Consider the following 23567-nt stretch of genomic DNA (forward strand, 5'->3'; position numbering starts at 1 on the left):
AATGGCTTATGGGGGACTTAGCTGTCTCAGTCGGCTGGGCAATTATTATTATGAAACGGCCAGAGAGAGAGAGAAACTGACAGAGAGAAAGAGAGAGGGGGAGATGATCTGAGTGATGGAAAGAAGACATGGTTTGTTAGGATATTACGCAATGGCCTAATGTCTGTGGGAATTTTGGGCCTCAGCTGAAGTGGAAACTCGCACTGTATCATCATAATTAAGAGCTGTGGCAGCACTGTCAGCCCCATCAGCTGCTTTGTTGAGGGTGATAAAGAGCCACGGTACAGTTAATCTTCAATCAACAAGTCAGCAGTAAAAAAGTACAGTTCAGCTCCCTAAGAACAGCTCTGAAAGGGTTCGTATATCTGAGTCTATCCAGGATCAACAAGGCAGACTCCAATTACATATCTATTAATTTCCTGTATCAGCTGACAGCGTGTAGGGAGACAACCTCTTCAGAGCAGCCGTCATATAACCGTGTCGTTTTGTCTGTTATTCAGAAGCCCATGAAAAGCCATAAACCATGTCAGCTGTAGGCAGCACTAACTCCAGAGCATACAGCTGACAGGCATGGTTACGCAATTATGACTTGACAGGAAGTGCTGTACATGTCAGTCAGTGAGGCCGTTGCTTGAGCTCACGATTTATGTAAAACGATGTTTTATGGTAAAGCAGCTTTTCATATCGCAGCTCTTATATGTCTTTGACCACAAGGATATTATCAGTAAATTATAGCACTGAATCAAGAGGACCGTCATAGCATAATGCGGTGGATCCCAGCCTCAAACATTTAGTTTCATAGTCCTTAAAACATTTCTGTTCATCTGCCTAACTTGTTTGTGAGTATGATTCAGCTTTGTTTTGAAGTGAAGATCCAGGAACTTTATGTGGATTTTTTCTAGCCAAAAGAAGTCCACATCACTGGGGGTGAGTTAATAATGACATTTTGTTTCAGGCAAACTTATCCTTTAATTTCAGAGCAGTTTAATCCAACAGTGATTTCCCCTCATTTAGTGTTTCATTTGACTGCTTCTCTAAGGGATCAATCAACCCATCAGTAAACACAAAGATGAGATGAAAGCTCAAAAGGACTGATAAGGTTATTGATAATACTTTGAAAAAAGAAGACTTGCTGCCCTCTTTGTTTCATATCTTTGTAAGCTGAATATATTTGTGTGTTGCACAGTGTTATTGACAGAAATCTTGGGTTTTTCGCGATTTTCTGGCATTTCATAGAATTAGAAATGACTAAGAGAATAAAAGAAAACCTAATTGGCAAAGTAATCCAGAAGAAAAACAATCCTGAGTTGCAGCTGTTTAATGCAGTCTGGTAAATATGACCTTGTAATGTTATTTGTGTCATATGATTACAATGCATGGATGCTGATTAAACTTAACAGTGATTCTTTAAAGGGATACTTAGGATCCATGATTTTTTTAAATGTATTCTTTTGTTTAAAAAGAGCAGCTCTGAAAAAGCCTGAACAACATGACCAGGGCTGTTACTGAGGGGCTTGAATGAGACAAGAATGAGACGTCCTCTTGTTTGTTGTCATTGTACTAAATATGTAAGCATCCTCCAGGGGCATTAAAATGTAAATAAATGAGCTCTCTGTCAGAATGCAGGGGGGTGAGTCAGGGTCACTCTGTTGCTGGTGTACCCATGTACAGTTTGACATACTGAATTTACAGTAAAAAAAAAAAAAAAAAAAAGGGGGGGGGGGGGGGGGGCTCTGACACATATCCGTGCTCAATGAACAAATTTATATTTATATATTTTATATAAGTGTGTGTGTGTGTGTGTGTGTGTGTATATATATATATATATATATATATATATATATATATATATATATATATATATATATATATATATATAACACACACACACACATACACACACACTTATATAAAATCAAAGAAAAAACACGCAAAGAAAAAGCGGAATAAACCGGCCCGTAAATTCTGCAGTGCACGGTTCGTCAGACACTGTAGTGGCGTAAAACACGACGAACGTGAGGATGGTGATGACGTCAATGTGGAGCCAGAGAGGGGAGGGGATGAGGGAGGGAGAGAGAGAGAGAGAGAGAGAGAGAGAGAGAGTTTGCGCTGGCTGCTGCAGCATCACTCTCGTCAGTGCGGTGAGGAGTCCAGCAGCAACTCTCCCAGCTGAGCAAAAAGAAACCAAAGCAGAAAACAGTCCGCTGGACGTAACCCTCACGTTTTTCTGGACCTGACAGAGAGGAAGAAAGAAAGAACTTGGTTGTTTTTTTGTTTCGTTTTTTTGTTTTGTTTTGTTTTGTTTTGTTTTTTTTTACTACAGTTCTGTTTTTCTTTTCCCAACCACGAAGGGGAATGCCATCGATAAATATGAAACTGGAGATGGTGACCATCATCGCCTGCGAAGTAGACCTCGAGGTGTTTACATCAGACAAAATGCAGGTACGCTTCTCACACCCCCCTCCCAAAAAGAAAGACAGGGATAAAAAGAAGGGAAAAAAAGACGCACGCTGCAACTGAATCCTGAGTATGCCCTTGTGTTGTGTGGCTGTGCAGCAGTTTTTGCTCGGGACTCGGGCTGCATGCCGAACTGTAGATGTGCATGCATGTCTTGGTGACGTTGAATGCAGCCTTCTCTCTCTCTCCCTATCTCTCTCTCTCTCTCTCTCTCTCTCTCTCTCTCTCTCTCTCTCTCTGTCAGACGAGGAATTTTATCAATGGGAGCCGCAGCTCGCCAAGACGCACGTCCCGCGACGCGCGCACGGCGCAGCGATTGACGCTGGATGAATTGCAGAAATGCGTAGATACGACGAGATTTTGAACACAGTCGAACGACAGAAGAAAGAAAGAAAGAAAGAAAGAAAGAAAGAAAGAAAGAAATCCCTGATGCGCAAGTTGAATGGGAGGGTGTGATGAACTGAAGCGTCCATGAAAGGCACATGCAGGGGAAATAAGTGAGGCAGTTTTTTTAGACGCAGTGGTGGACAGACCCTCTTCTCCCTCTCTGTATCTCTGCTCTCCTTATCTCAGCAGCACTGCAGGTGGGCTGGGTTACATAAAAAAATAAATAGTCATATCAATCTAAGGAAAAAGATAAGTTTGACAAATATCACATTAATGCTAGAATCCTGTCCTTAATAAACCAACCATGTAAATGCATTGGAGGTAATGTAAGCGTCACTGTAAACTCAGTGCTGACCACCCAGCACACTCCCCACAGTCATATGTTATTGACGTGTCCTGAGGGCAGGCGCAGGTGTTCAGTATGCCGCCTGTCAGTCACAGAGCAGGAAAGCAGTTGCACTTAAATGCGCTCAAAGTGAGCCCACCTTTTTGGCACTGCAGCGTGCCAGTTTTGGGGCTTAGAAGGCCACACAGATGGTCCGCCAAAGCCTGGCTCACCTACTAAACCCTTTGGAAATTCCATGTCAGAATATATTCCCTCACCTGCTGGCTGCTCGTCTGCCCGTCTGATTTGAGTCATCGGGAAAAAGGGCAGAAAGAGACGCAGGTCTGGGACGAACTAAAACTGAGTCAGAGCAGCCAGTATTGCAGTTGTGACATTTTTCTCAATCACACAATTGCATTTTTTTCTTCCCATGTTTCACTTCCTCGTCACTGCTGATGTGCTCTGGTGAGGCTGGAGGCTGATTTCAGCCGTTCCTTGCATTTGCAGGTTTTTTAAGAACCCGGTCACCCCACCCTCGTCCCCACAGCGCCTTGCTCAGCCATATATCACCACTTTTTGCAACTGCATGTATATACACTCGCAGCTCAGAGGATTTCCAAGTATATGAAATGGCCTCTCATCTGTGATGCATGAATTGCAAGTACAATTTGATGCCACTGAAGAATATGTCGCACGTTTGAACATGAACCTTGCATGTCAGCCGGTGCCCACCCTGCGGGCTGTGTTACCCCTTGTGAGCCAACTCTCATTACACCTTCCAAACCCCTGCAGACCAGCTAAGGTGAAACACACCGATGTGTCGCTGTGCCGTTGTCCTCTTATTACAGGATGGCTGTCGTCATCTTTAAGATTTCCAAGGGACACGAGGTGACAGAAGCAGAGCTGTCGGGGAACGCTGTTAAACCTCAGAGGCGTTGACTGTGCTGAATGATACTCCCGATCATGACATATTGTGATCCCACGTGTCAATTATTTCTTAATGATTTAGTGCTCGTGGATCAGACAGCTCTCTAGACAGGACGATCTGATCAGAGCGCAGTCTTTGCCGAAAACCCTCCCTGTCAGGCGGCTCCTATCAGCCTGCCTCGCCGAGACTCGCCCAGTGAAAAACGGGGGTCCGTGCACAATTAAAAGAGCAGACAGAGGGCTGACTTTCGAATGACACAAAGAACACCACTAATCCCGGTTTCTGGCACACACACGGAGAGCGATGGAGAGCGCCCGGGGAGTGGGCAGATTAAAGCAGGGCACGTGGGGGAGCCGCCTCTGATTGAGCTCACCTCCCTGTCAGCTCCTGTTTTTATTATCATTCAACAAGATCCCCTGTCCAAATCTGAACATGAGAATTCACAATCACAGACTAATATGTGGAACGCTGCTGTTTACATGCACTTCATGGGAAGATGAGGCAACGGCGGTGGTTCTTGAATGGTGAAGAAAATCAGTGAATGGCGGGTTTTGCTTTTTTTTTAATTAGAGGAGATGCCGTGCTGTGATGTTTTGGAGCCATTGTTTTGACACGGTTGAAATGGCCTTGCCCACGCCTTGGCTCCATCCCCTGCTGGTTACATCATTAATGAGCCGAACACAGAGGCTTGTGGACAGGGCAGGTTGTTGTTGTAATAATGTCAGGGCTGGTGGTACTGTAGGCTTTCATAGCGGAGTCCTTTGTATCCATTTTGGAGCAAACAGAAGGGCTATTGTTGTCGAAAAGGTCTAGTGAGGCCAGGGCTGTGGGCAGACGCTGTCGTGTGTGTACATTCCCCACAACACTGTAATTACCTGGAAAATCTACCAGCATCAGCAGATGATAGCACAGGACACACGGTGAAGGTCACAGCTTGTTGGCAGGCTGTGAATACATTACAAAGCGTGACGCAAGCCTTTACAGTTACCTCCCATGCTTGATTTGACGCTGGCATCATCTAATTTCTGTCTTTACTCACCAGCTTGATGGCTGCCTGTTTATGTGTTCTTTTACTCATACATTTACATTTGATTAAAGGGGCACTGTGTAGTTTCAGAGAAGAAATTCAAACTAAGAATTTTTATATTTACAAATTCGGAAATATTTATTTGGTCCATAAGCGAACAAACAAACTGTTCTCAGAGGAAAATGATGCGCCAGATCACTGTTTGAAGCTAAAAAGGTGGCAGGGTCCGTCTCATATAAACAAAGTAAAACAGTATGAAATTGTGTTGTCATTCAAGCTCAGTTTGTTTATTCAGCCATGACGTTTGTTTAGGAAAAAAAAAAAAATCAGTCAGTGAAGATCTTTCCCTTCTGATTAAAATGGCTTTACTGCATCTTTACAGTGCTCTTTCTCCTAATAAGTTTCAGTCTGGCTTCGGTGTCTCGCTGAATTTAATGGGGTTTTAATTGGGAAGAAAACAGGATTTTAACATTATGACACATTCACACTTGATCGTCAAGACGGCACTGCGAGCCACAAAGTACAGCTATTCTTTTTCAATTACAGTTCGATTCCCACACACTGAAGACTGTAGTAACACTGACACAGTCACACACTCCAACCACAACAGTGAGTCAGCGGACTCACATAGAAACAAACACCTCTGTCAGCAAACACACAAACACTACCCCATCGCCGAGGACGCCCAGAGAAGTTTCCGTCCACCTGGGTCACGTTCCGTTCGTCCTCCTGTCTGTCTGTTTATCCGTCACTTGTGTCACACGTCTGTTCCCAGGCGTTGCCGTCACAGAAATTATGCTTGTTATGAGGAAGGGGGTGAGATTTGATGACTAATCCACTGTTTGCAGGTCAACAAAACTGGAGTGATTTTGCTGACGTGCGTGATGTTTTTTCTTTTCATTCTTTCCCACTGTCTGTTTTTTGCTAAACCTTACATAACATGTCGCCATTGCCTCTAATTTGCAACAGCTATTTTGAGCAGCCAAGCAACAAAGTGAGGGATTATCCAAAAAGGTTCCCAGCTACATTGAATTATAGAGGGTAAAGGTTAGATGAGTGGATATCAACGTTTAATTAATCTGCAGCATATTTCTCTCGATTAATCATCTGGGCTACACAATGTCAGAGAGCGGGCATCACAATTTCCTACAGCCCAAGGTGACATCTTCAATCATCTTTTTTTGTCCAAGCAACATTCTGAAACATTAAGATACTCAGTGTACGAGCACATAATAGAATGAAAAGCAGAAAACTCCTCATAAATTTAGAGGGTGGAGCCACTTTACTTTTGGTATTTCTGCTTGAATAGTGACAAGATGTCTGCTGAAGCATTTTATGTGCATGGACGAATCAATTAATTGCCTAATCATTTCAGCTTGATGACAGTCCTCGGTCATACTTTCTACAAGAGAACCCAATTTAAAGATAGTATGTGACTTTTCTGCACTAAAACAACTAGCACTTTGTACATTAGTTGTGTGCCCCAAATGTTAACTAGAGCCTGACAGATACTACTAGCAGATATTAGTCAGAGCATACCACAACAGCGGCGTATATGTATGTGCTAATAGTAGAAATGCATAATATACAGATTGAAAAGCTGCGAAAAGATGCTTTGGAAACATTCAAGACTTAAATTATCAGCAGAAGAAATAAAAGTTTTGATGTCATGACATCCATGTATTGTGTCAAGATACGCTTGCTAACTAGCTAGCATCAGCCCGTACCGGTCGACGTCCCTGTGCTAGTGGTGTAAACACAAACCCTCCCCCGGTGCTATTGCACCTTCAGTGTTATTCAAGGTAACAGTTCATTTTGTCACCTGTCGCTCTAACTTCAGATATATTTTCATCAGCAGTGGTGGTTGTTTAATGATGAAGAACTCAGGTGATACGGTTATAGCACGTCCTCTGGTTGGTTTTGACTGAGAGATCCTAGATGCAGAAATGTGCTTAAAATGTGCCTTTAAGTGACTATCCAGCTAACTATCTGCTATAATTAACCACTGGCAATTTAGGTAGTAATCCATTTTCACGGCAGCATCTGATTATTTAGAGAAAGGACACAGACAGACCTCTCACTCCATCCTCATCAAACATTAATCTGGTCTGAATTCTGATATGATCCAGGCCCATCATTTAAAACACTGTTGTGATCCACTCTGACCAGCTTTTGAGGTGAAGGCAAGAGGCAGAGGAGCAGTGGCAGGACAGACAGGATGGATGTAGACGGTGACAGTATCATGTTCTGTGCTGGTAGGAAACCAGATCTGCGGCTTGGCAAGGTTGAGCGATCCTGGGCCTGAGCGGTGGGTTCAGGTGTGCCTGCTCCCCCAGTCTGGGCACTAGGCAGGTGGAGACGGGCAGCTCACGTTGGCCTGAAACCTTAGAGAAGCACTGGGGCTCAAGTGTCAGCTAAAGGTTAGCGCTGCGTCCGTTAGGGTGACGTATAACAAAAGACAGTCTCCTGGGTGGGGTGTCTGGTTGCTGCGTGACCAAGACGACATGATTATGAAGTGATAAGATTAAAAAACAAAAGGAAAAAAGGCCTTGCAATGGAATGTAGAAGCCCAAGGAAGAAGACGGGGGAGCAGCGTCACGCATAATGATTGGCCTTTGTTACTGGTCATCGAAAATAATTTCGCTGTCAGAATTTCCAATAGAACTTTCCAGTCCAAGACAAACAGCTCGAGGAAGACAAAGCAGTTTTAGTGCCTAAAATAGCCACGCCAAGCCAGTGACCTTAAAGAATACAGTAGGGCTTTGAGACCATTGTCCATCTGCAGTGTTATGGCAGCTAAAGGTTAACTTGTGTACAGCTGGGTTTTTATTTTGAAGTGCATATATTGGTGCCGAAAACAAGTCAATTAGACAATCCATGGAAAATAAATCATCTACAAGTTTGATTATTGGTTAATAATTTGTTTAAGTCTTCTGAATGTATGATCATTTTCACCTTAATCATTTTTGTATCATTGTAAATTGTATATTCGTAAGTTTTGACTGTTAAAAGAAACTGGAACTGGAAAGTTGTAAGGGGCACAATGTCTTGGTAGAGAGATGGACAAAAAAGCAAGAGTAATCTAATGTCTATTATGTTACAGTTCTGTAGATCTAGATTAATCCCATATGCAGCAGTGGAAGAAGTTCATCATTTTCTTCCTCATGAAAGTAGCAGTGCCACAGTCTATAATATTGAAGTTAAAGCATTCAGAATTTGGCAGCCTGGAGCCATTTCTATCTGCTTCCACCTCTCCATTAGAGACTAAATGAATGAGGAAAGTGGAAACCCATGCGGTTCTTTGCAATGCTGGTGCCAACAATAATACCACGCTGGGGGGTTAACTACTGTACAAAGTTAAACTGGGACAGTGAGAAAGACTATATTTGTCTTCCAAGATTGAACTAATACGCAGCAGTGGGAGGAGTGTTCAAGATTTTTACAATGTGATGGTAGTAATGCCACAATGTAGAAATACTCAAGGAAAAGCACTCACATTTGACCTGGAGGAAAACTGTCATTATGCAGGTTGTCCTGTTTCAAAGTAATACACATTATTGGACTATGATTATTAATAACTATTAATTAGTAATTATTATTGGTAAAGGTTTCTAGTACTTTATATACAGCTTGGTAATGTAATATATAACAATATATCATCATTTACGTTTTGTGGTATTGTTATTGGTGCCTGTGTCACAAAGACAGACAGAGTAACAACTACCTGCAAAACTGGACAAATGCTGAGTTAATTCACTTAGGGTTAGGTATAGGTTATGAAGGAGACATGAAAGCAGATAGAAATGGTGCCAGGCTGCCATTTTGTTTGAGTAATATGAATCAGCAAGATAACAAAAAGAAACAGATGCAGTGCAGTAAAAAGCGTGTTTTCTTATGCAATGCAATGTATGAAATACTCGAGTAAAGGACAATACTTTCTATCACTGGATACTGAAACATGACCTGACACTTTGTGAAGCAGTGCAGTCATGCGCCTCACTTTGCTCCATCATGCTTGATCATCAGTCGAGCTGGGTGCGGACCAAGGTGATGCACTGATTGCCAAACGACAGATAAACAAAGAGCTCATTGAGTCCAGATGCTGCGGTGTCCTGAGGTGATAGCTGTAGCATCTCTTAGCCACCTTATGTAACGTTGTGTATGTTTGGATTACCAGCGCCTCTACAGTGTGTGACTCTGTGTGGGAGACTGTGTGGACATACTTGCATGTTAAAAGTGTGTGATGTAAGGGAAATGTGTGTGTGTGTGTGAGAGTGTGTGAGTGTGTGCATGTGTGTGAGTGTGTGTGTTCAAACGAGGCCTAAGTGCTGCTGACTAGGAAAAGCTCCTGCCTCAATAAAAAACATAACGACCAGATTGGTGGTAATAGGATTAATGTGTCCCCTCATGCTGTAAACTGATTTCAATCTCCCTGCCGTGGACACACTGTCCCCGAGGGAGCGGCAGCGTAGCGCCGCAGCGTCGGCCCCTGTCGATACTGTTCCCCCGCTCGAGCTATTGATCCCGGACTGTAATAACACTTGCACCATTCACATGCCTCCCTGGTGTTTATGCAGCCCTCACAATGCTCACAAAGCTATTAATCAGGAGTTGTTTTTGTTGTTTTGTAATACTGAGGATTTGCTGCTAATGGTGGCTGCTTTGACAGAAGCCGTGTTTGCTTGCGAGTGTTGGGTCACCACACACAAACAACAATGCAGTTTGGTATTGAGTTCTTTTGTTATGTTTGTGGCAACACATTATGTCATCAGAAGCAACTGGTAGGTTACAGTTGTTCCTAGTGGCTACACATGTCTGACATAAGCCAGTTAAAAAAAAAAAGTCTGACAGGCCAAAAGCACATTTGTATTACTCAACACCAAATAAGAATGTCGTTGCTCCTAACTCTTTTAATAACTCTGGAGGTCTTCTGAAGCCATAACATGTCAGTGCAAGCTAAACAGGGTACATAAGCTGCTATTTTTGGATTGAAAATAAAAATAACTTGGCAGTAACTTGTGTTGACATTCTAGACTGCATTCATTGTTTTTGTCTCTCATCACTATGCGTGTAGGTCAAAACCTATGCAGTGATCTGAACACGCTTCCGATTATGGTTGAAGACGGGAGTGGCCGTTCAAGGTTTTTTGTGGAAGCAGTTGAGAAACAGGGACAAAAAAGGATACTGATTGCAAATCTGAAAAAAGATGGAAACCATTAACAATACTAAGATTGAAACTATTCACAAAAGTGTGGACTTAAATATTTAAATGAGTCGTGTTGTCCGTCATACCAGGAAAAAGAGCCATCATCGTTTAAAGATCAACATTAAGTCCTTTTTGTTTTTAAGGAAGTTAAGCCAAAGTCCTTATAGTCAAGTTTCACCACTCATCAGCCATCTTGACAACGCCCTGTGCTGTTATTCCTGGCTCACAGGACCAGTCCCCTATCTAAATGAATGAGGAGAGAGCCAGAGCCACTATAATCACAAGTCAAATCTGATTTTAAAAAATGCTTAAAAGTTTGTTGACTTTCCCACAAAAGAGGGTTTAAACACCTTTTTCCTACAGGTTATATTACTACAAGACGGATGCAAAGTTTCACAGCACCAACTACTATTTTAGCTCAATTCACTCAATGCCACGACGTGATGCCGTTAGGTCATCCCGTCAGGGCATTTCAACAAATGTAAGAGTTCATTGTCTAATGTTTGAATAGCCTTCCCTTTGGCAACATCCAAATACCCATGATCTCTACCATTCCTTGTTCAATGTTCATAGCACCTGGACCAAATCTATTGCACAGACATCAGTATAACAACCCGAATGATTGATATGTGGCGTGTACTGTTCTGGTTAGGTTATTTGTGGAAGAGATAACACTTGTGAATAGGCTATTTGTTTGGTGACAAAATGGTGACACTGGGAGAAGTTAAGGTACGAGCAATAGCAATTGAAACTAACTGTTGAGTTTCATATCAAGCACTTATCAACGGGTCGATTGAGATGGTTGTGGTTCTGTGTTAAGAAAAAAATGCCTGAAACCCTGTCAGAGGAAATGAGAACAGCCTCAGAAGAGTATGTGATTGGCTTTCGACAGCGTCGGCAGCATTGTTGACACCTGAAAGGCCTGCTGTGTTTTCAACTGACACATTTTTCTTGTCAGAAGTGATAGTTGTAACTGCACTCAGGCATGACTGCAATGGAAAGTTGGCTCTGTTTTGATGGAATAGTCATGGAAAAAATATGGAACGTGATAAGCAAAAATGTGCTGGAACATACACGCATGCAGGTATGAGATTTATCATCCAGCTCCGTCTGTTATCCCAACAATCTGCCTCTCTTTGTTCGACCTCATTAGACTGGCTCCAGTTTGGCCCTTTAGGGAGGGAGGTAATTAAAAATGATGGTCTGTACACTTAAAGAAATGAATTTTCTTAATTATTCCAACGTGATCTATTTTTAGCGTGACACTGGCACTGACTCACCCCGAGGCTCCGTGGCCTAGTTTGTTGGTTTTCACCCAAATCCCATTCAAGCACGAGGGTCTGGATTAGATTGTACTAAAGCCTCGCACGTGTCGCAGAATGATGAGTGATTCGCCAGATGAAAAAAAACAAAAAACACTCAATAACCCTTCTTTACATCCCAATTAGGCTTGGTTAATCTTTTCATTTTGATCCAAAATGCCAAACGGTGTAATTCAACTTAGAATTGAACTAGCTGGTGGATTACAGTCGCAGATTTTGGTACCCCAGTGCCGATGTGATTTAAATACTGTACTAGCTTATATGAGAAACAGATAAAAATAGAGCATTGTGACTCAGCCAGTGAATTTAAATGCAGATTTCTACACACGAAGTGTGCTTACGGATACATAGACGGGACTGCAACCAATGTTACAGTTTGACCTGACAGTTATTTGATTTTTTATTGATCCATCAGATGTTGGAAAACAGCCACATATCCATTTTGTAATACTCTATACTTTCACCCCATACAGTTTTCAAGGAACATATTGCATTTTTTACTGAACCACATTTTTTAGATAACTTTAAGTAGGTCACTAATAAGATACTTTGCAGATTACATTCAGCATGAGAGCTAAAAGTAGCGCATTTTTCCTAGATATCAGACACTATAATCAGTTTGATATATAATCTTTTGACCGATATTATACAGTTGATACATTCATATTGATATTTGTATATTAATTTGGATACTGAAAGGGAGTACTTCAACACATTCCGATAGGAAGGGCATAGATTAATTCCAAAATAACAACACACATCAAAGCACTGTTTGCACATTTGTACAATGTAATAAAGTAATATTCATATTCATATATGTTCAGCCAAAAAGTTATCAAATATGTTGTTTTACTTTGAAATATGGCCCAATTTCCTTCCAGATTTGAACTATCCCTCATTTTTCTCCCTGTGTGTGTTCAGTGCGTTCTGAGGCACATTGCTCATCAAAGGACATGTTTGAGTTGATGCGACTTGTTCGCTCTCAGCAGGTGACACCTGAGCCTCGTCTAATTCCCTAAACTGCACAGCAAGTTGACAGAGACACCGCTAAAAAGTCTGCAGCACGTTGGGTCTTTTGTTGAGAACGCATCCTGGATCCAGTGTTTGCGAGGACGTATTTTGGTGATTTGATTCCCTGCATGTTGATTCCCTTATTGTGTTTACTGTGCCAACAGCACAGGATGGACCTGAAGCTCCGCTAATTGTTACTGATCCCTACACGTTGAGGAAACGTAATCCTTCCTTTACATAAGATGGGAAAACACTTAAGTCACACTCATCTGTCCCCGGGTTCCACCTAGCTCTGCCCCCTGGCTGGTTCATTACCTGGGAGACGTGTGAAGTAGATGCACTGCAAACACTTTATCATTCCTCAGCTTTATCTCCTCCCCTGGATCCTGTTTGCCTCTGTACTGTCCTTTCAATCACTGCTGTTTATTGTTCTGCTGCCGGACTCTGTCCCAGATGAAACCGTGTCGACATCGCCCCAATAGCCTTTGCCTCATCCCCTAAGCCGACTGATCTTTTGTTCGGATGATTGTGTGTCAGGACCACTAGCCGACTCTTGCGCTCACTGCCTCCTGAATGTGAGTCATGCCCACAGACATGTCCTGTTGCCACCGCGATGAGAGCCTTTCCATTACCATCAGGAACATAACTGCCTCATTACCCAAGAGGCAATCTGCTGAAGGATGGCCCTCCAGCCACCAGCGCAGTGGCTGCATTTCACCAGCTAGCTTTATATCTCTCCACATTGGATTTTTATTGTGCTGGGTTGCTTTCTGCCTCTTTTTGTTCCGCCTCTTTTGTTTGATGTGTTCTTCTTTCTTGATCTCTATTTTTCCTTTTGCCCCTCAGCCCCGGGACATGCAGTGTGTCACACAGTTTGCATTTTAAAGCACTGTAGCTCAAGTGTTTTATTTTCTTTACACAAAAATTGTGCAGATATGGTAATGGTAGACAACCTGCTGATAAGCGCTTGACACCTTTACCATTGTAACTAGACGAGTTTGTGTTTCTGTTTTTTTCTGGTGTGTCATCAATGTCACCAACACACCAGAAAACATGGAAACATACATGGAATGGATGTAACTGGTGTTTACTTTATCTATATTTTCCTTCAGTGATTGAGTTTTTTAAAACTCAATCGCCAGCTGAACCACGTTCCAGCACTGCTCGAGCAGAGACAAATGGAGAACTACTCACGTGATAATGTCTGTAAATTCGACACACGTCATAGTATCGCGTCGGAAAGGGGCAAAAAGTAACATGTCCACCCAGGTGTCGTGTTTCCATCAGTGCCAACTGGAGCTGATAAACCCCCCTGACTACTGCAGAGTTAGTTGACCTGGGAATGAATGCTGATTGTGCCCTGAAGACAAAAAACAGACGTTAGTGAGGTTTGTTTTTGTTCCAGTGTGAAACGCGTTTTGGAAGAATTGTGGCATGTTAGCAGCAGCTCATTTGCATTTTCACCCAATTTTCCCCTTGGTTTCTACTACCAGAAGCATTTTGCAAACTTTGGTGATTGTTTTACTCTTGCAAGCAGGAAATCTGACAGCTTTAAGAGTGCATATGGAATAGGTGCTGGCCATATACCAGTTTTATCACCGTTGTTACGACATGGATTTTGCAATACCCTCATTACAGTCATCAGTGTTCGAGCATAATGAAAATAATGTGGCTACAACAAACAATACGGCTACAATAATATGCAATTAAATGGCTGAACACATACTCATAGAACTAAAGTTACATGCTGCAACTACTGTTTTACCTGTTTACGCCAACTTTGGTAACACAAACATAAGTAAGTAACATAAGTCATTTCTCTGTTTATTAATTAACCATTTTACTTCAGACTGCTTCCTCAACGCGGGCAAGCCACGAAAAAAAGCACGATGCGTTGCAAGATTTCTACTCTATTGACAGGTGAAATGTGTCAAAATGAGCGTGAGAGGAAACGTTTTTGTGTTGCATATTTTGCTGCAGTGGGGCCCCCGTCTAGCTCAGTTGCAAAAGGGACAATCCAGGACAGGAAAGGAAGGGAATTTAACCTGCCGAGGCTCACCCTGGCTGTTATGTAAAGGTGACATGGAGAAACATGCGGTCAGCAATAACTGACATGGCACTTGGCGTTGCAATCAAGCCGAGTTGTCTGCTATTTGAGTGCAGCGACTCCACGTCTCGGCCTCTCGACATCCCCGCCCCTAAACTCATCGGATTTCTCTTGTAAGATAAACACAGCCTATGAGTTGAAACACAGACACGGACTGATGTAAGGTGTAGTAGAGATTCGCTCCCCAAATAGATTTCCTGTTTTCTGTTACCTAGCTACTGTGCGTGAGACAAATCATAGTTTTCTTTCAGCTTCCTCAAAAGATGTTGTCGTCCGGCCGTGGTGGAAATTAAAAATGAGAACATGCTGTTCTCCTCTCTCAGCTGTTGTCCTGCAGCTCTCACTCATATAGTAGTAGCAGGTGCTGGACTGGACTGTGTGTGTGTGTGTGTGTGTGTGTGTGCACGTGTGCTGTTTAAACCAGCCTGTGTCTGCTGACGAGGGTCGTCCTTCACTTGTGCTTGGATTCTAACGTTGCAACCTGTCACATTATTTTACCATGCAGGCCTGCCCTCTGCGTGTGTGGAGTCCTACAGAAATGGCAGCTAATTGTGGAAAGAAAATCCTGAACACATTGCGCACATCACACACATGCTTACTCACTTGTCTCTCTCTCACACACACACACGGAGAACAAAGGGAGTGGGTCACCGCGGGGAACATTGCGATGGCAGATGAGCGGGCCACTTTTCAGCCCTGCGTAACCGAACTCCCCTCTCCTCTTCCTCGTTTCCCCTCCTCTTCCTCCTCTCATTCCCTCAGGATGTCCGCTCATAGAGACCACATAAATTAGTGATCGAGCACGCTCACTTGTTACGCGCCAATCAACCGTGGCTGTATCAGCATCGGTGTGTGGGGGTTAGAAAAACAAACAACAAACTATAATGGAACATGATCTCGGAGCTTTCCCTCATGCCAAAACATCAATTTAGTTTAGGGAAGTACCCACAGTGTGTGTGTTTTTGTGTTTGTGTGTGTGTGTGTGTGTGAGAGAGACTGAGTACCTTATCGGTTATCCCACATGGAGTTTGATGACATGTGAGTCATAGTAGCTGGCTAGGGCTCATGGAAAATTCACGGTTTGAATAAGGGCATAAGTGGGCTCTGCAGAGAGGCCAAACAAATGCTTTGTTGTCATTCTCAAGGTAATTATGATTTATCAGAAGAGTTTGCAAACAAGCAATAGCTGGTAATCTTTTTTTATGTAACAACATTGTTTTGGCTCGGATTTTACAAGGACATTTTCAAAACACAAAACTTTTATATTAGCAGTGAAAAAAAAATTACTGTGTGAATCTTTGTGGCATTTTGAGTTAACTGTTTTGATAATACTGCTTAAAACATTAATGTTTGGGTTCAGACACTGTTTTCATCAGCAACCTCTCCACGTACAAAAGGCAAAAAAAAACACTTCAAATGATTGTTTAGGTTATTATGTAAGTGATGTGTTTAGAGCTTGTTGCTCTGCCCCCAAGTGGCAAAAAAAAAAAAAAATATATATAGATATATATAGATATAGATATATTAATGGAACAGTTCACATGAAAATGCAAATTCAGTCATTATCTGCTCACAGCCATGGCAGTGGTAATTCGGGTTAAGTTTCGTAATCTCCGAAGCATTTCTGGAACTTCACAGCAAAACGCTGTTGCAGCATTCTCCTAAACAACCGAGTCAGATGGGGGCTTGTTTAGACATGCAGCTTATCGGGCGTGATCCATTTCTCTAGAAGTCCTGACATCCCAAATTGATTTGAAAAGACATTATTTACATCCTTGTTGTGTGTTCAAGCTTGTGAACACTTCAGATGGGATGTTATCTTCTAGCTTAGCTGCTACACTGACAATTATAAAAAGGGTATAAATAACGTCTTTTCAAATTAATTTGGGATCTCGTGGCTTGGATTACTGCAGTCAAATTGTATGGAGCCATTTCATCTATTTTTTTTTCTTTTTTTTTTACATTTTAGTTTGAGAAGAAAATTTTAGAGAATATATTAAAGGAATTATACATTTTCTGCTACCAGGAGTGTCCTGGTTTCTCTGGCATCAACGGGAGCACAAAACACCAGTAACCCTGATGAAAAAGAGACACATTTAAAAAGGCTGCCATCAAAGGGATGTTGTATTTAATTTCTGAGAGACTCATTAAAAGACAAACGTGGACCCTTTAACCTTTTAGATGCAACATTTTGACTTGCTGTTTACTGCTGTTTATGTGCAGTTGAAAAGGAAGGAAGCTATTTGTTTTACTGCAGTTGACTTTGTTGTCTTCGAGGCTGAGAGACTCAATTTTAAATGAGCACACTTAACACTTGGCTGTCTCTCCATTGCGGTGAGTCACACTCTTCCCTCTCCACTGTTTTTTTTTTTTTTTTTTTTTTGAGATCGTAGCATTTTAATTGCTAAGTTAGTCTGTTATTCTCTGCAAAATGCATAAAAGGAGTCAAGATATTCACACATTCCTGGCTTGACCTTCTTTTTTTTTTCCCTTTCCCCGGCTTCATTAGAATGCACCTTGTATGGCGAACCAGAAACCTGACTAAAAATGGTCTCGCGGAGCCCGGAGGTGAAGTCAGCTCTCATGTTTAGCCAGCTACCCCGAAGGGCGTTTAGCAGGGGAAGTCCAGATGCACTTACATGGAGGAGAAGAAGTGGAAACGAAACAAGACGGGAGGGAGGGCGGATTATGAGTAAAAAGCGTTAATCTGCTTATTCTTTAAAATGCAAATTGTTTTACCACAGTGTACACCACACTGCAGCATAACTGTGGTTCACAGCTTGCTCAGTCATTAACGACTCGGCGTGTGTCAGACAGGATGATGATGTGAATTATCCGCAGAGATCCAGAATACGCCCTGTGTTTTGCAGCTTATTCTCATACTAGCCGTTGCAAAAGCACCTAGCACTTAGCTGTAGGGAAACAGGCATTCGGCAAGGACTGCAATATAGCAATATTAATTAATCATTGTAACTGTTTACAAACAATGCTGTAGGCTTTAATGATATACAGTAGGTTTGTGATCATTTAGGACAAATAGTGAGTCTTTGCATTTTATTTCCTTCAATAAATAATGACATGTACTTAAAAGTGAACTATAAAGTTTGGGAAAGGAAAACTTGGAAGAATACATTTAGAATAATACATAAACTCAGAAGTATTTATTTGATACACAGATGTACAGTATTTCCATTACTGAATGAACAATCTGTCCTGCTGGTGGAGTAAATCAGTATGAAAGGATGTTGCTGATTTATTGCCCCCAAAACTACACAGTGCACGTTAGGTAATGTACCGAATGTGAATATTAAATTAACACAGAAAAGTCCTGCAAGTCATCATCTCTCACGTCAAGTCCAGTCAAGTCATCAATTTTCTGTAAAGTCAAGTTGCGAGTCATCAGAACGGTCCACGTCTCTGCTAATGAGCAAAGCTTTTGCTCAAAAACGTGGGACATCGTTAACAGAAGGGAGAAATGCCGAGGTGGGGCGAGAAGCGGCGGGAAGCGAGGAGACCTGAATGATTCAAAAAGCAGATTTATACAGTGTGGATCCCAGGGCTCCCAAGATGGAGCGGATCCTTTCCTCATTGTGCACATGATTAATCGCCACGAAGACCACGGATAAGATGTCACCGAACAGATTCATCCGTACATGTGCAACGGCTTCTTATGGATTCATCAGAAGGACAGAAGCGAGCACTCCTCGCAGTGTGCCAAGTTTACAGATGCCTGGTGTCGGCCGTCACTACGCTGTCACTAATGTGCAGAGGCAGGTCTCACGGCTGACAGGCTGCCTGCGCTCCTTCAGGTAACACGCACCGTTTCCATCCTGGTGAGAGGTGCTGTGTCAGCCGAACGAGGCGAGCGTTGTGGGAGTATTTCAGGATTATGTTTCCCACCGCCAGAAAGAGGAAGGAAAATATTTTTAGCCCAACGCTGTCACACCATATCACGATTATGGACCTCTTTTTATAGGAGCGCTAAACAGTTGATATTGATGACTGCCACTGACTGTACTCCGTGGACAGTGGGTGAAAAAAGTAAACTGGCCACAGTGCGGTATGTTTAATCCGTCTGGAGACAGGGATGCACTGTTTATGACAGCCTCTCCTCTCATCCGACTGTTACATCCAGTCATCAGCCATCTTGATTCTTGGAAAGAAGACTCGTTTCGGAGTCACGCTTCCGCCAGTGCTGGGAGACGGTTGGCTTGGAGATAAAGAATAGCTCTACCGAATACTCAGAAAGCTGCTCTCCCGGCGGCATTTTTTTTTCTTTTCCTCTGGCCCTCCTACTGAGCAGTTTGATTGAGTTCACAGCTGAGGAGGCCAATTTGATGCCCACAGAGAGCAGCGAGCGAAGAAACAAAAGAGGTGTGGGAATATATCATATGGTAGTTAACGACAAGTTTTGGTGCCTAAGGATGGGAGCGATTCTCATTATGCAAAGAGAGAAAACAGAGCTGGAAAGTGAGAAAAGAGGACGGTGAGGCAGGCAGCATCAGAGGAGATGGCAGGGAAATGACAGGAAGTTGAAAATCTAATTTCCCTATTAAGTCAATGGCACACGAAACAGGTGGAGAGCAGTTAGAGCCATGTCTGATGCTCAGGCATACAAACCTTAGCCGACCCCAAAATGTCTCGTCTGCTCACCAAAAAAGTGATAAATGGGCCAGAGATGACATTTTCTTATGGAATTTAAAGGTTAATTTGCAATTTTGACGATCGACTAATTGCTCAAATCATTTATCAAGCAATTATGCCAAAGATTTGTTGGTTCCAGCTTCTCAAATCGGAGAATTTGTTACTTTTGTCTCCTTTCTGTCCGTGAATTGAGTATCTTTGGGTCTTGGGGACATTTTTCATGGTTTATCTTTTGGGGAATAAATAAAGTATTAATCAAGACATGAATACAAAGATTAGTCAATGATGAATACTAGCTGGAGCCCCAATTGTTTTTTGTTGTTTTTGGTTTGTAAACAAGCAACATGGCTACAAAGAAGTCAGCCAAAGCTACCACACCCTCAGGGATAAACAAAGACAAAAAGACGACATGTTCTTATAGGATTCAAAGCAGCATGATTAGCAAAACATCCTGCATCAGCTACTGAATGGATGTCTACATTCTGTATAGAGGAGTATAAATATACAGCACATGTATTACGTGTACACCTACATACAAACAGAACACAGTATATACGCTCCTGTGTGCTTGATCACATACATGTAAAAGATAAGACAGGAAAGGTTGCCGCATTTCATCAAATACTGCAGAGCTAAGAGAAACTGTGTGTTCAAGGTACATCCTCCGTTCTCAAAAAGGGTAAAATATCACTTTTTGCAACAACCATGCTGTATGCGTTGTCTTCTCTTGCAGATGGGATAGAGCTAAAGAGGGTTGCACCCACAAATGCCTACTTGTTGTTGATGCCCTTTCATGTTATTATAACAGCAACAGTCACCCGCTCTGTCATAAGTTTCTTGAATCCACCTTCATCATTTGTGTCCTTTCTTTTCTGTTTTTATCCTCCACAGGAGAGGTTCGAGGCGTTGTTTAGGATCTACGATGAACAGGTGACCTTCCAGATGTTCAAAAGCTTCCGGAGAGTCCGGATCAACTTCAGCACCCCAGAGGCTGCCGCCCGCGCTCGCATCGAGCTGCACGAGTCCGAGTTCAACGGCAAGAAGCTCAAACTCTACTTTGCCCAGGTGAGTGTCAGTCAGAGGGTCTGGGAAAGGGCAGGTGGGGGTCCTGGGACACGGACGATCTAAGGAAGAGCAACGTGTTCATGGGAAGTTATGTTATAGTGCAACAATAGGGTCAAAGAAACTTCCTGACTGCTCCCTCAACCCTCCAACCCTCCTGTCAGACCTCATCAGTCACATGATTGAACACGTGAACACACACTTTTCTGATGGCTCTCTTCCATCGTAGCGGTGTGTGCTCGTGTGTCAGCCGTTTGCCTTTGGGGTCGAAAGGGAAATAAAAACAAAGCAAAGTGTGTTTCTAGTACAAACACAAAAAAAGAAAAGCGTATATCTTCAGCGCTGTTTCATAATGCATATACCCATTGTTTCGACAGGCCTTTTAATGAATGTGTTTCAAAGTGTAGCAAGTCCAGACAGGGGAAAAAAAAAAAACTTGCTGCAGAACACAGTTTAGCCCACGGATGCCTGGACGTCACTGGCCTGCAAATCATCAGATTCCTGCGTCCTGGGAAACCACGAGTTGACTTATAATTGATGCCCCTTTTATCACGAATACGTCACCAGCCATGACCCTGTCAGTACTTTGATGTAAGAGGATTAAGGATTTTACCAGTCAGACAGATGCCACGTGTAGGTATTGTAATTATGGCAATTGGCAGCTATCAAAACGGCACAATCTCTCTGTGGGTAGAAGCCTGCAGTTTTGGCCTAAAAGGCTGAAGCTGTGACTGCACAGCTTCGTGCTTTTCACTATCATGATTCCAATATGACCCAGCTTTGTAGAGCTGTGCGCTGTGGTTTCAGTGTTAAAAAAAACGTGTGTATCACCCTATCTGCTTCCTGTATAGAGATCCAGGCTTCTGTCATTTTGCACATTCTGGGTGGCATGAAATTAGGTTGCAGCGATGTCCACAAACATTCATGCAGAGGACTTCAGCAGCAACAACTTTTGATCTGCTTCTTACAATTCTTATCTCCTCTCCGATAGATCCAGAACGGCGATGAGGACATTGACAAGGCGTACCTGGCCCCTCCCCAGCCCGTCAAACAGTTTCTGATCTCGCCGCCTGCCTCGCCACCCGTGGGCTGGAGCCAGAGCGAAGACGCTACGCCCGTCATCAACTACGACCTGCTGTGTGCAGTCGCCAAGCTAGGACCTGGTCAGTATTCAGTAACTGAGCAAAGTGCAGCAAGTGTGTGCAGTGTACACATTCACAGACATGCGCACATACATGCACGGATACAACGCAGAGAAATCAGCCCGTAATGAAAGTAAAAGAAAAGATCTAATTGGGTCGGTCATCTCTGAACTCTCGTCCAGACAGAAACAGGAAATAATTTCACGCTCCTCAGCAGGGTGTTACGGAAGGTGATGAGTCTAGGAAGCAATTTAACAAAGGAACTGAGGTGGACATTGAATCATCGCTGTGTCATTCTGGACATTTCCTTTCAGGTTTTCAGGAAGAAGTGTACGGTCTAATTTAGCCGACCACGGATGGATTTTCATGTAGGAAAGCAGTTGCATGCCTGTATACATGAATGGCACCGTGGATTGACTGTAAAATCAGTCTTTCAGTCGTCAACAGGATTTCCTGTTCCAACAGTGACGTCTCGAAGAAAACATGCATTATTATTGTTGTGATACTCGAACTCTAACTTCAGTACAATACCTCGAAACAAATCAGTATTCAATATCGTGTTTGGTACCACAGGGAAAAATTGATACAACATTGGGAGCATCATATTTTTGATTTTTTTTGTCAAAGATGAATATAGCAAGGTTTGTTTACTGTGTGTTAAACACAGTGGGTACATTTACATCTGAACATAGTCAGAAGAGTTAAAAGAACTGGTCCTGGTGCATTGATCCTGCAGAAAATGAGTCCGGAAACCATATATTTAATCAATATATGTATCAATATATTTATAGTTTTGACAACATATGCACGTACAACAATGTAGATCAGATTCACTTCCCCGCAATTCGATCCTTTTGCAGTTTCCATCCGACAGTTTCAGCAACCGTATGAAATGTGTAGTGAGCTCGAATCAGGGCAGTCAAATTTGGACACGTTTGAGATCTTTCCCGGCAGCAGTTTCTCGGCTCGGAGATAATGTCGCCGCTGTCCGCCTTGTCGACCAGATTTTAGATTGCAGCAACCTTTATAAAATGTCACCTAACGCACATAAAAAAAAAAAGGTGTGTCACGTCGACAGTGTCTCTCCATGTTTTTTTGTGTGTGTGGCTATGCTCGCAAAATCATTGCCTCTCAGTGTTCTCTTCAACACTATTGTCTTTTGTTATTTTCAACAAAAACACGATTAAACTTTCAAAACACTCACAAACACACACGCACACACACACACACACACACACTGGATGATCAGGAAATGGCTTTGTTCTTCGCCTCACATCCTGGTGTCTAGAATCAGATTAGCGCAGGGCTGCAGCACAGCGCGATGACTCCCTCTGTCAACTCTCTGCGGTAACAGCAGGACTCTATTCATGGTCCATCTTTCTGTTTGGCACCACAGTGAAAAGCTACGAGACCAATTTCCTGCTGACTGTCGGCTGTCTGATCTCATCTCCATGGCAACTGTGATACAATCTAGCAAGTGTATGTTTTCAATCTGAGTCTGCTCAGTTTGGGTGTCTGGACAAATGGCTACCGCAAGAAAAGGCTTTCTGTTTTTCTATTAAAGCCCCGTCCTTCCACCTGAGTGCCGACCTGATTTCCAGCACAATGGAGACGCTAACAATAGATTATTCTGTGCAGTAAAAATATTTTCAGGGTTTTATAAATAGTGACAATAAATGATTAATAAACTTCAAGCAGTGCTGCTCAAGCTGTCTCGAGCTTCAAGTAAATGCAGCGTTTGAGTAGCGTACAAGTAGAATAAAAGTAGTATATAATTCAATCTGAAATGTGATGGACTGATTGAAAACATCCCAATCAATCAATCAAACTGTATTTACGTAGCACCACTCTTACATCGAATCAAACAAATAAGAAAAAAGGAAATAACAGTAAAGGGAGAAATACTGCCTGTCCAGAAATACTGACAGGCAGTCCCTCAGTGGGTTTGA

General features: G+C 42.6%; 1 protein-coding gene across 2 annotated transcripts in view; it reads left to right on the plus strand.

Annotated features, from left to right (window-relative positions):
- rcan3 (regulator of calcineurin 3) overlaps positions 1-23567 on the plus strand; it is a 43208-nt gene that overhangs the window by 16111 nt on the left and 3530 nt on the right. Inside the window, exons 1-3 of one of the 2 annotated variants that reach the window (XM_037072202.1) lie at positions 2130-2442; positions 20306-20479; positions 21468-21639. In XM_037072202.1, the coding sequence (XP_036928097.1) occupies positions 2356-2442; positions 20306-20479; positions 21468-21639 (433 nt within the window). In that variant the 5' untranslated portion in view covers positions 2130-2355. Of the gene's footprint in view, positions 1-2129; positions 2443-20305; positions 20480-21467; positions 21640-23567 lie in introns of those variants that run through there. The other variant, XM_037072200.1, reaches the window with a different exon arrangement.

This window comes from Acanthopagrus latus, chromosome 16, assembly GCF_904848185.1.
Source record: "Acanthopagrus latus isolate v.2019 chromosome 16, fAcaLat1.1, whole genome shotgun sequence".
Classification (NCBI taxonomy): Eukaryota; Metazoa; Chordata; class Actinopteri; order Spariformes; family Sparidae; genus Acanthopagrus; species Acanthopagrus latus.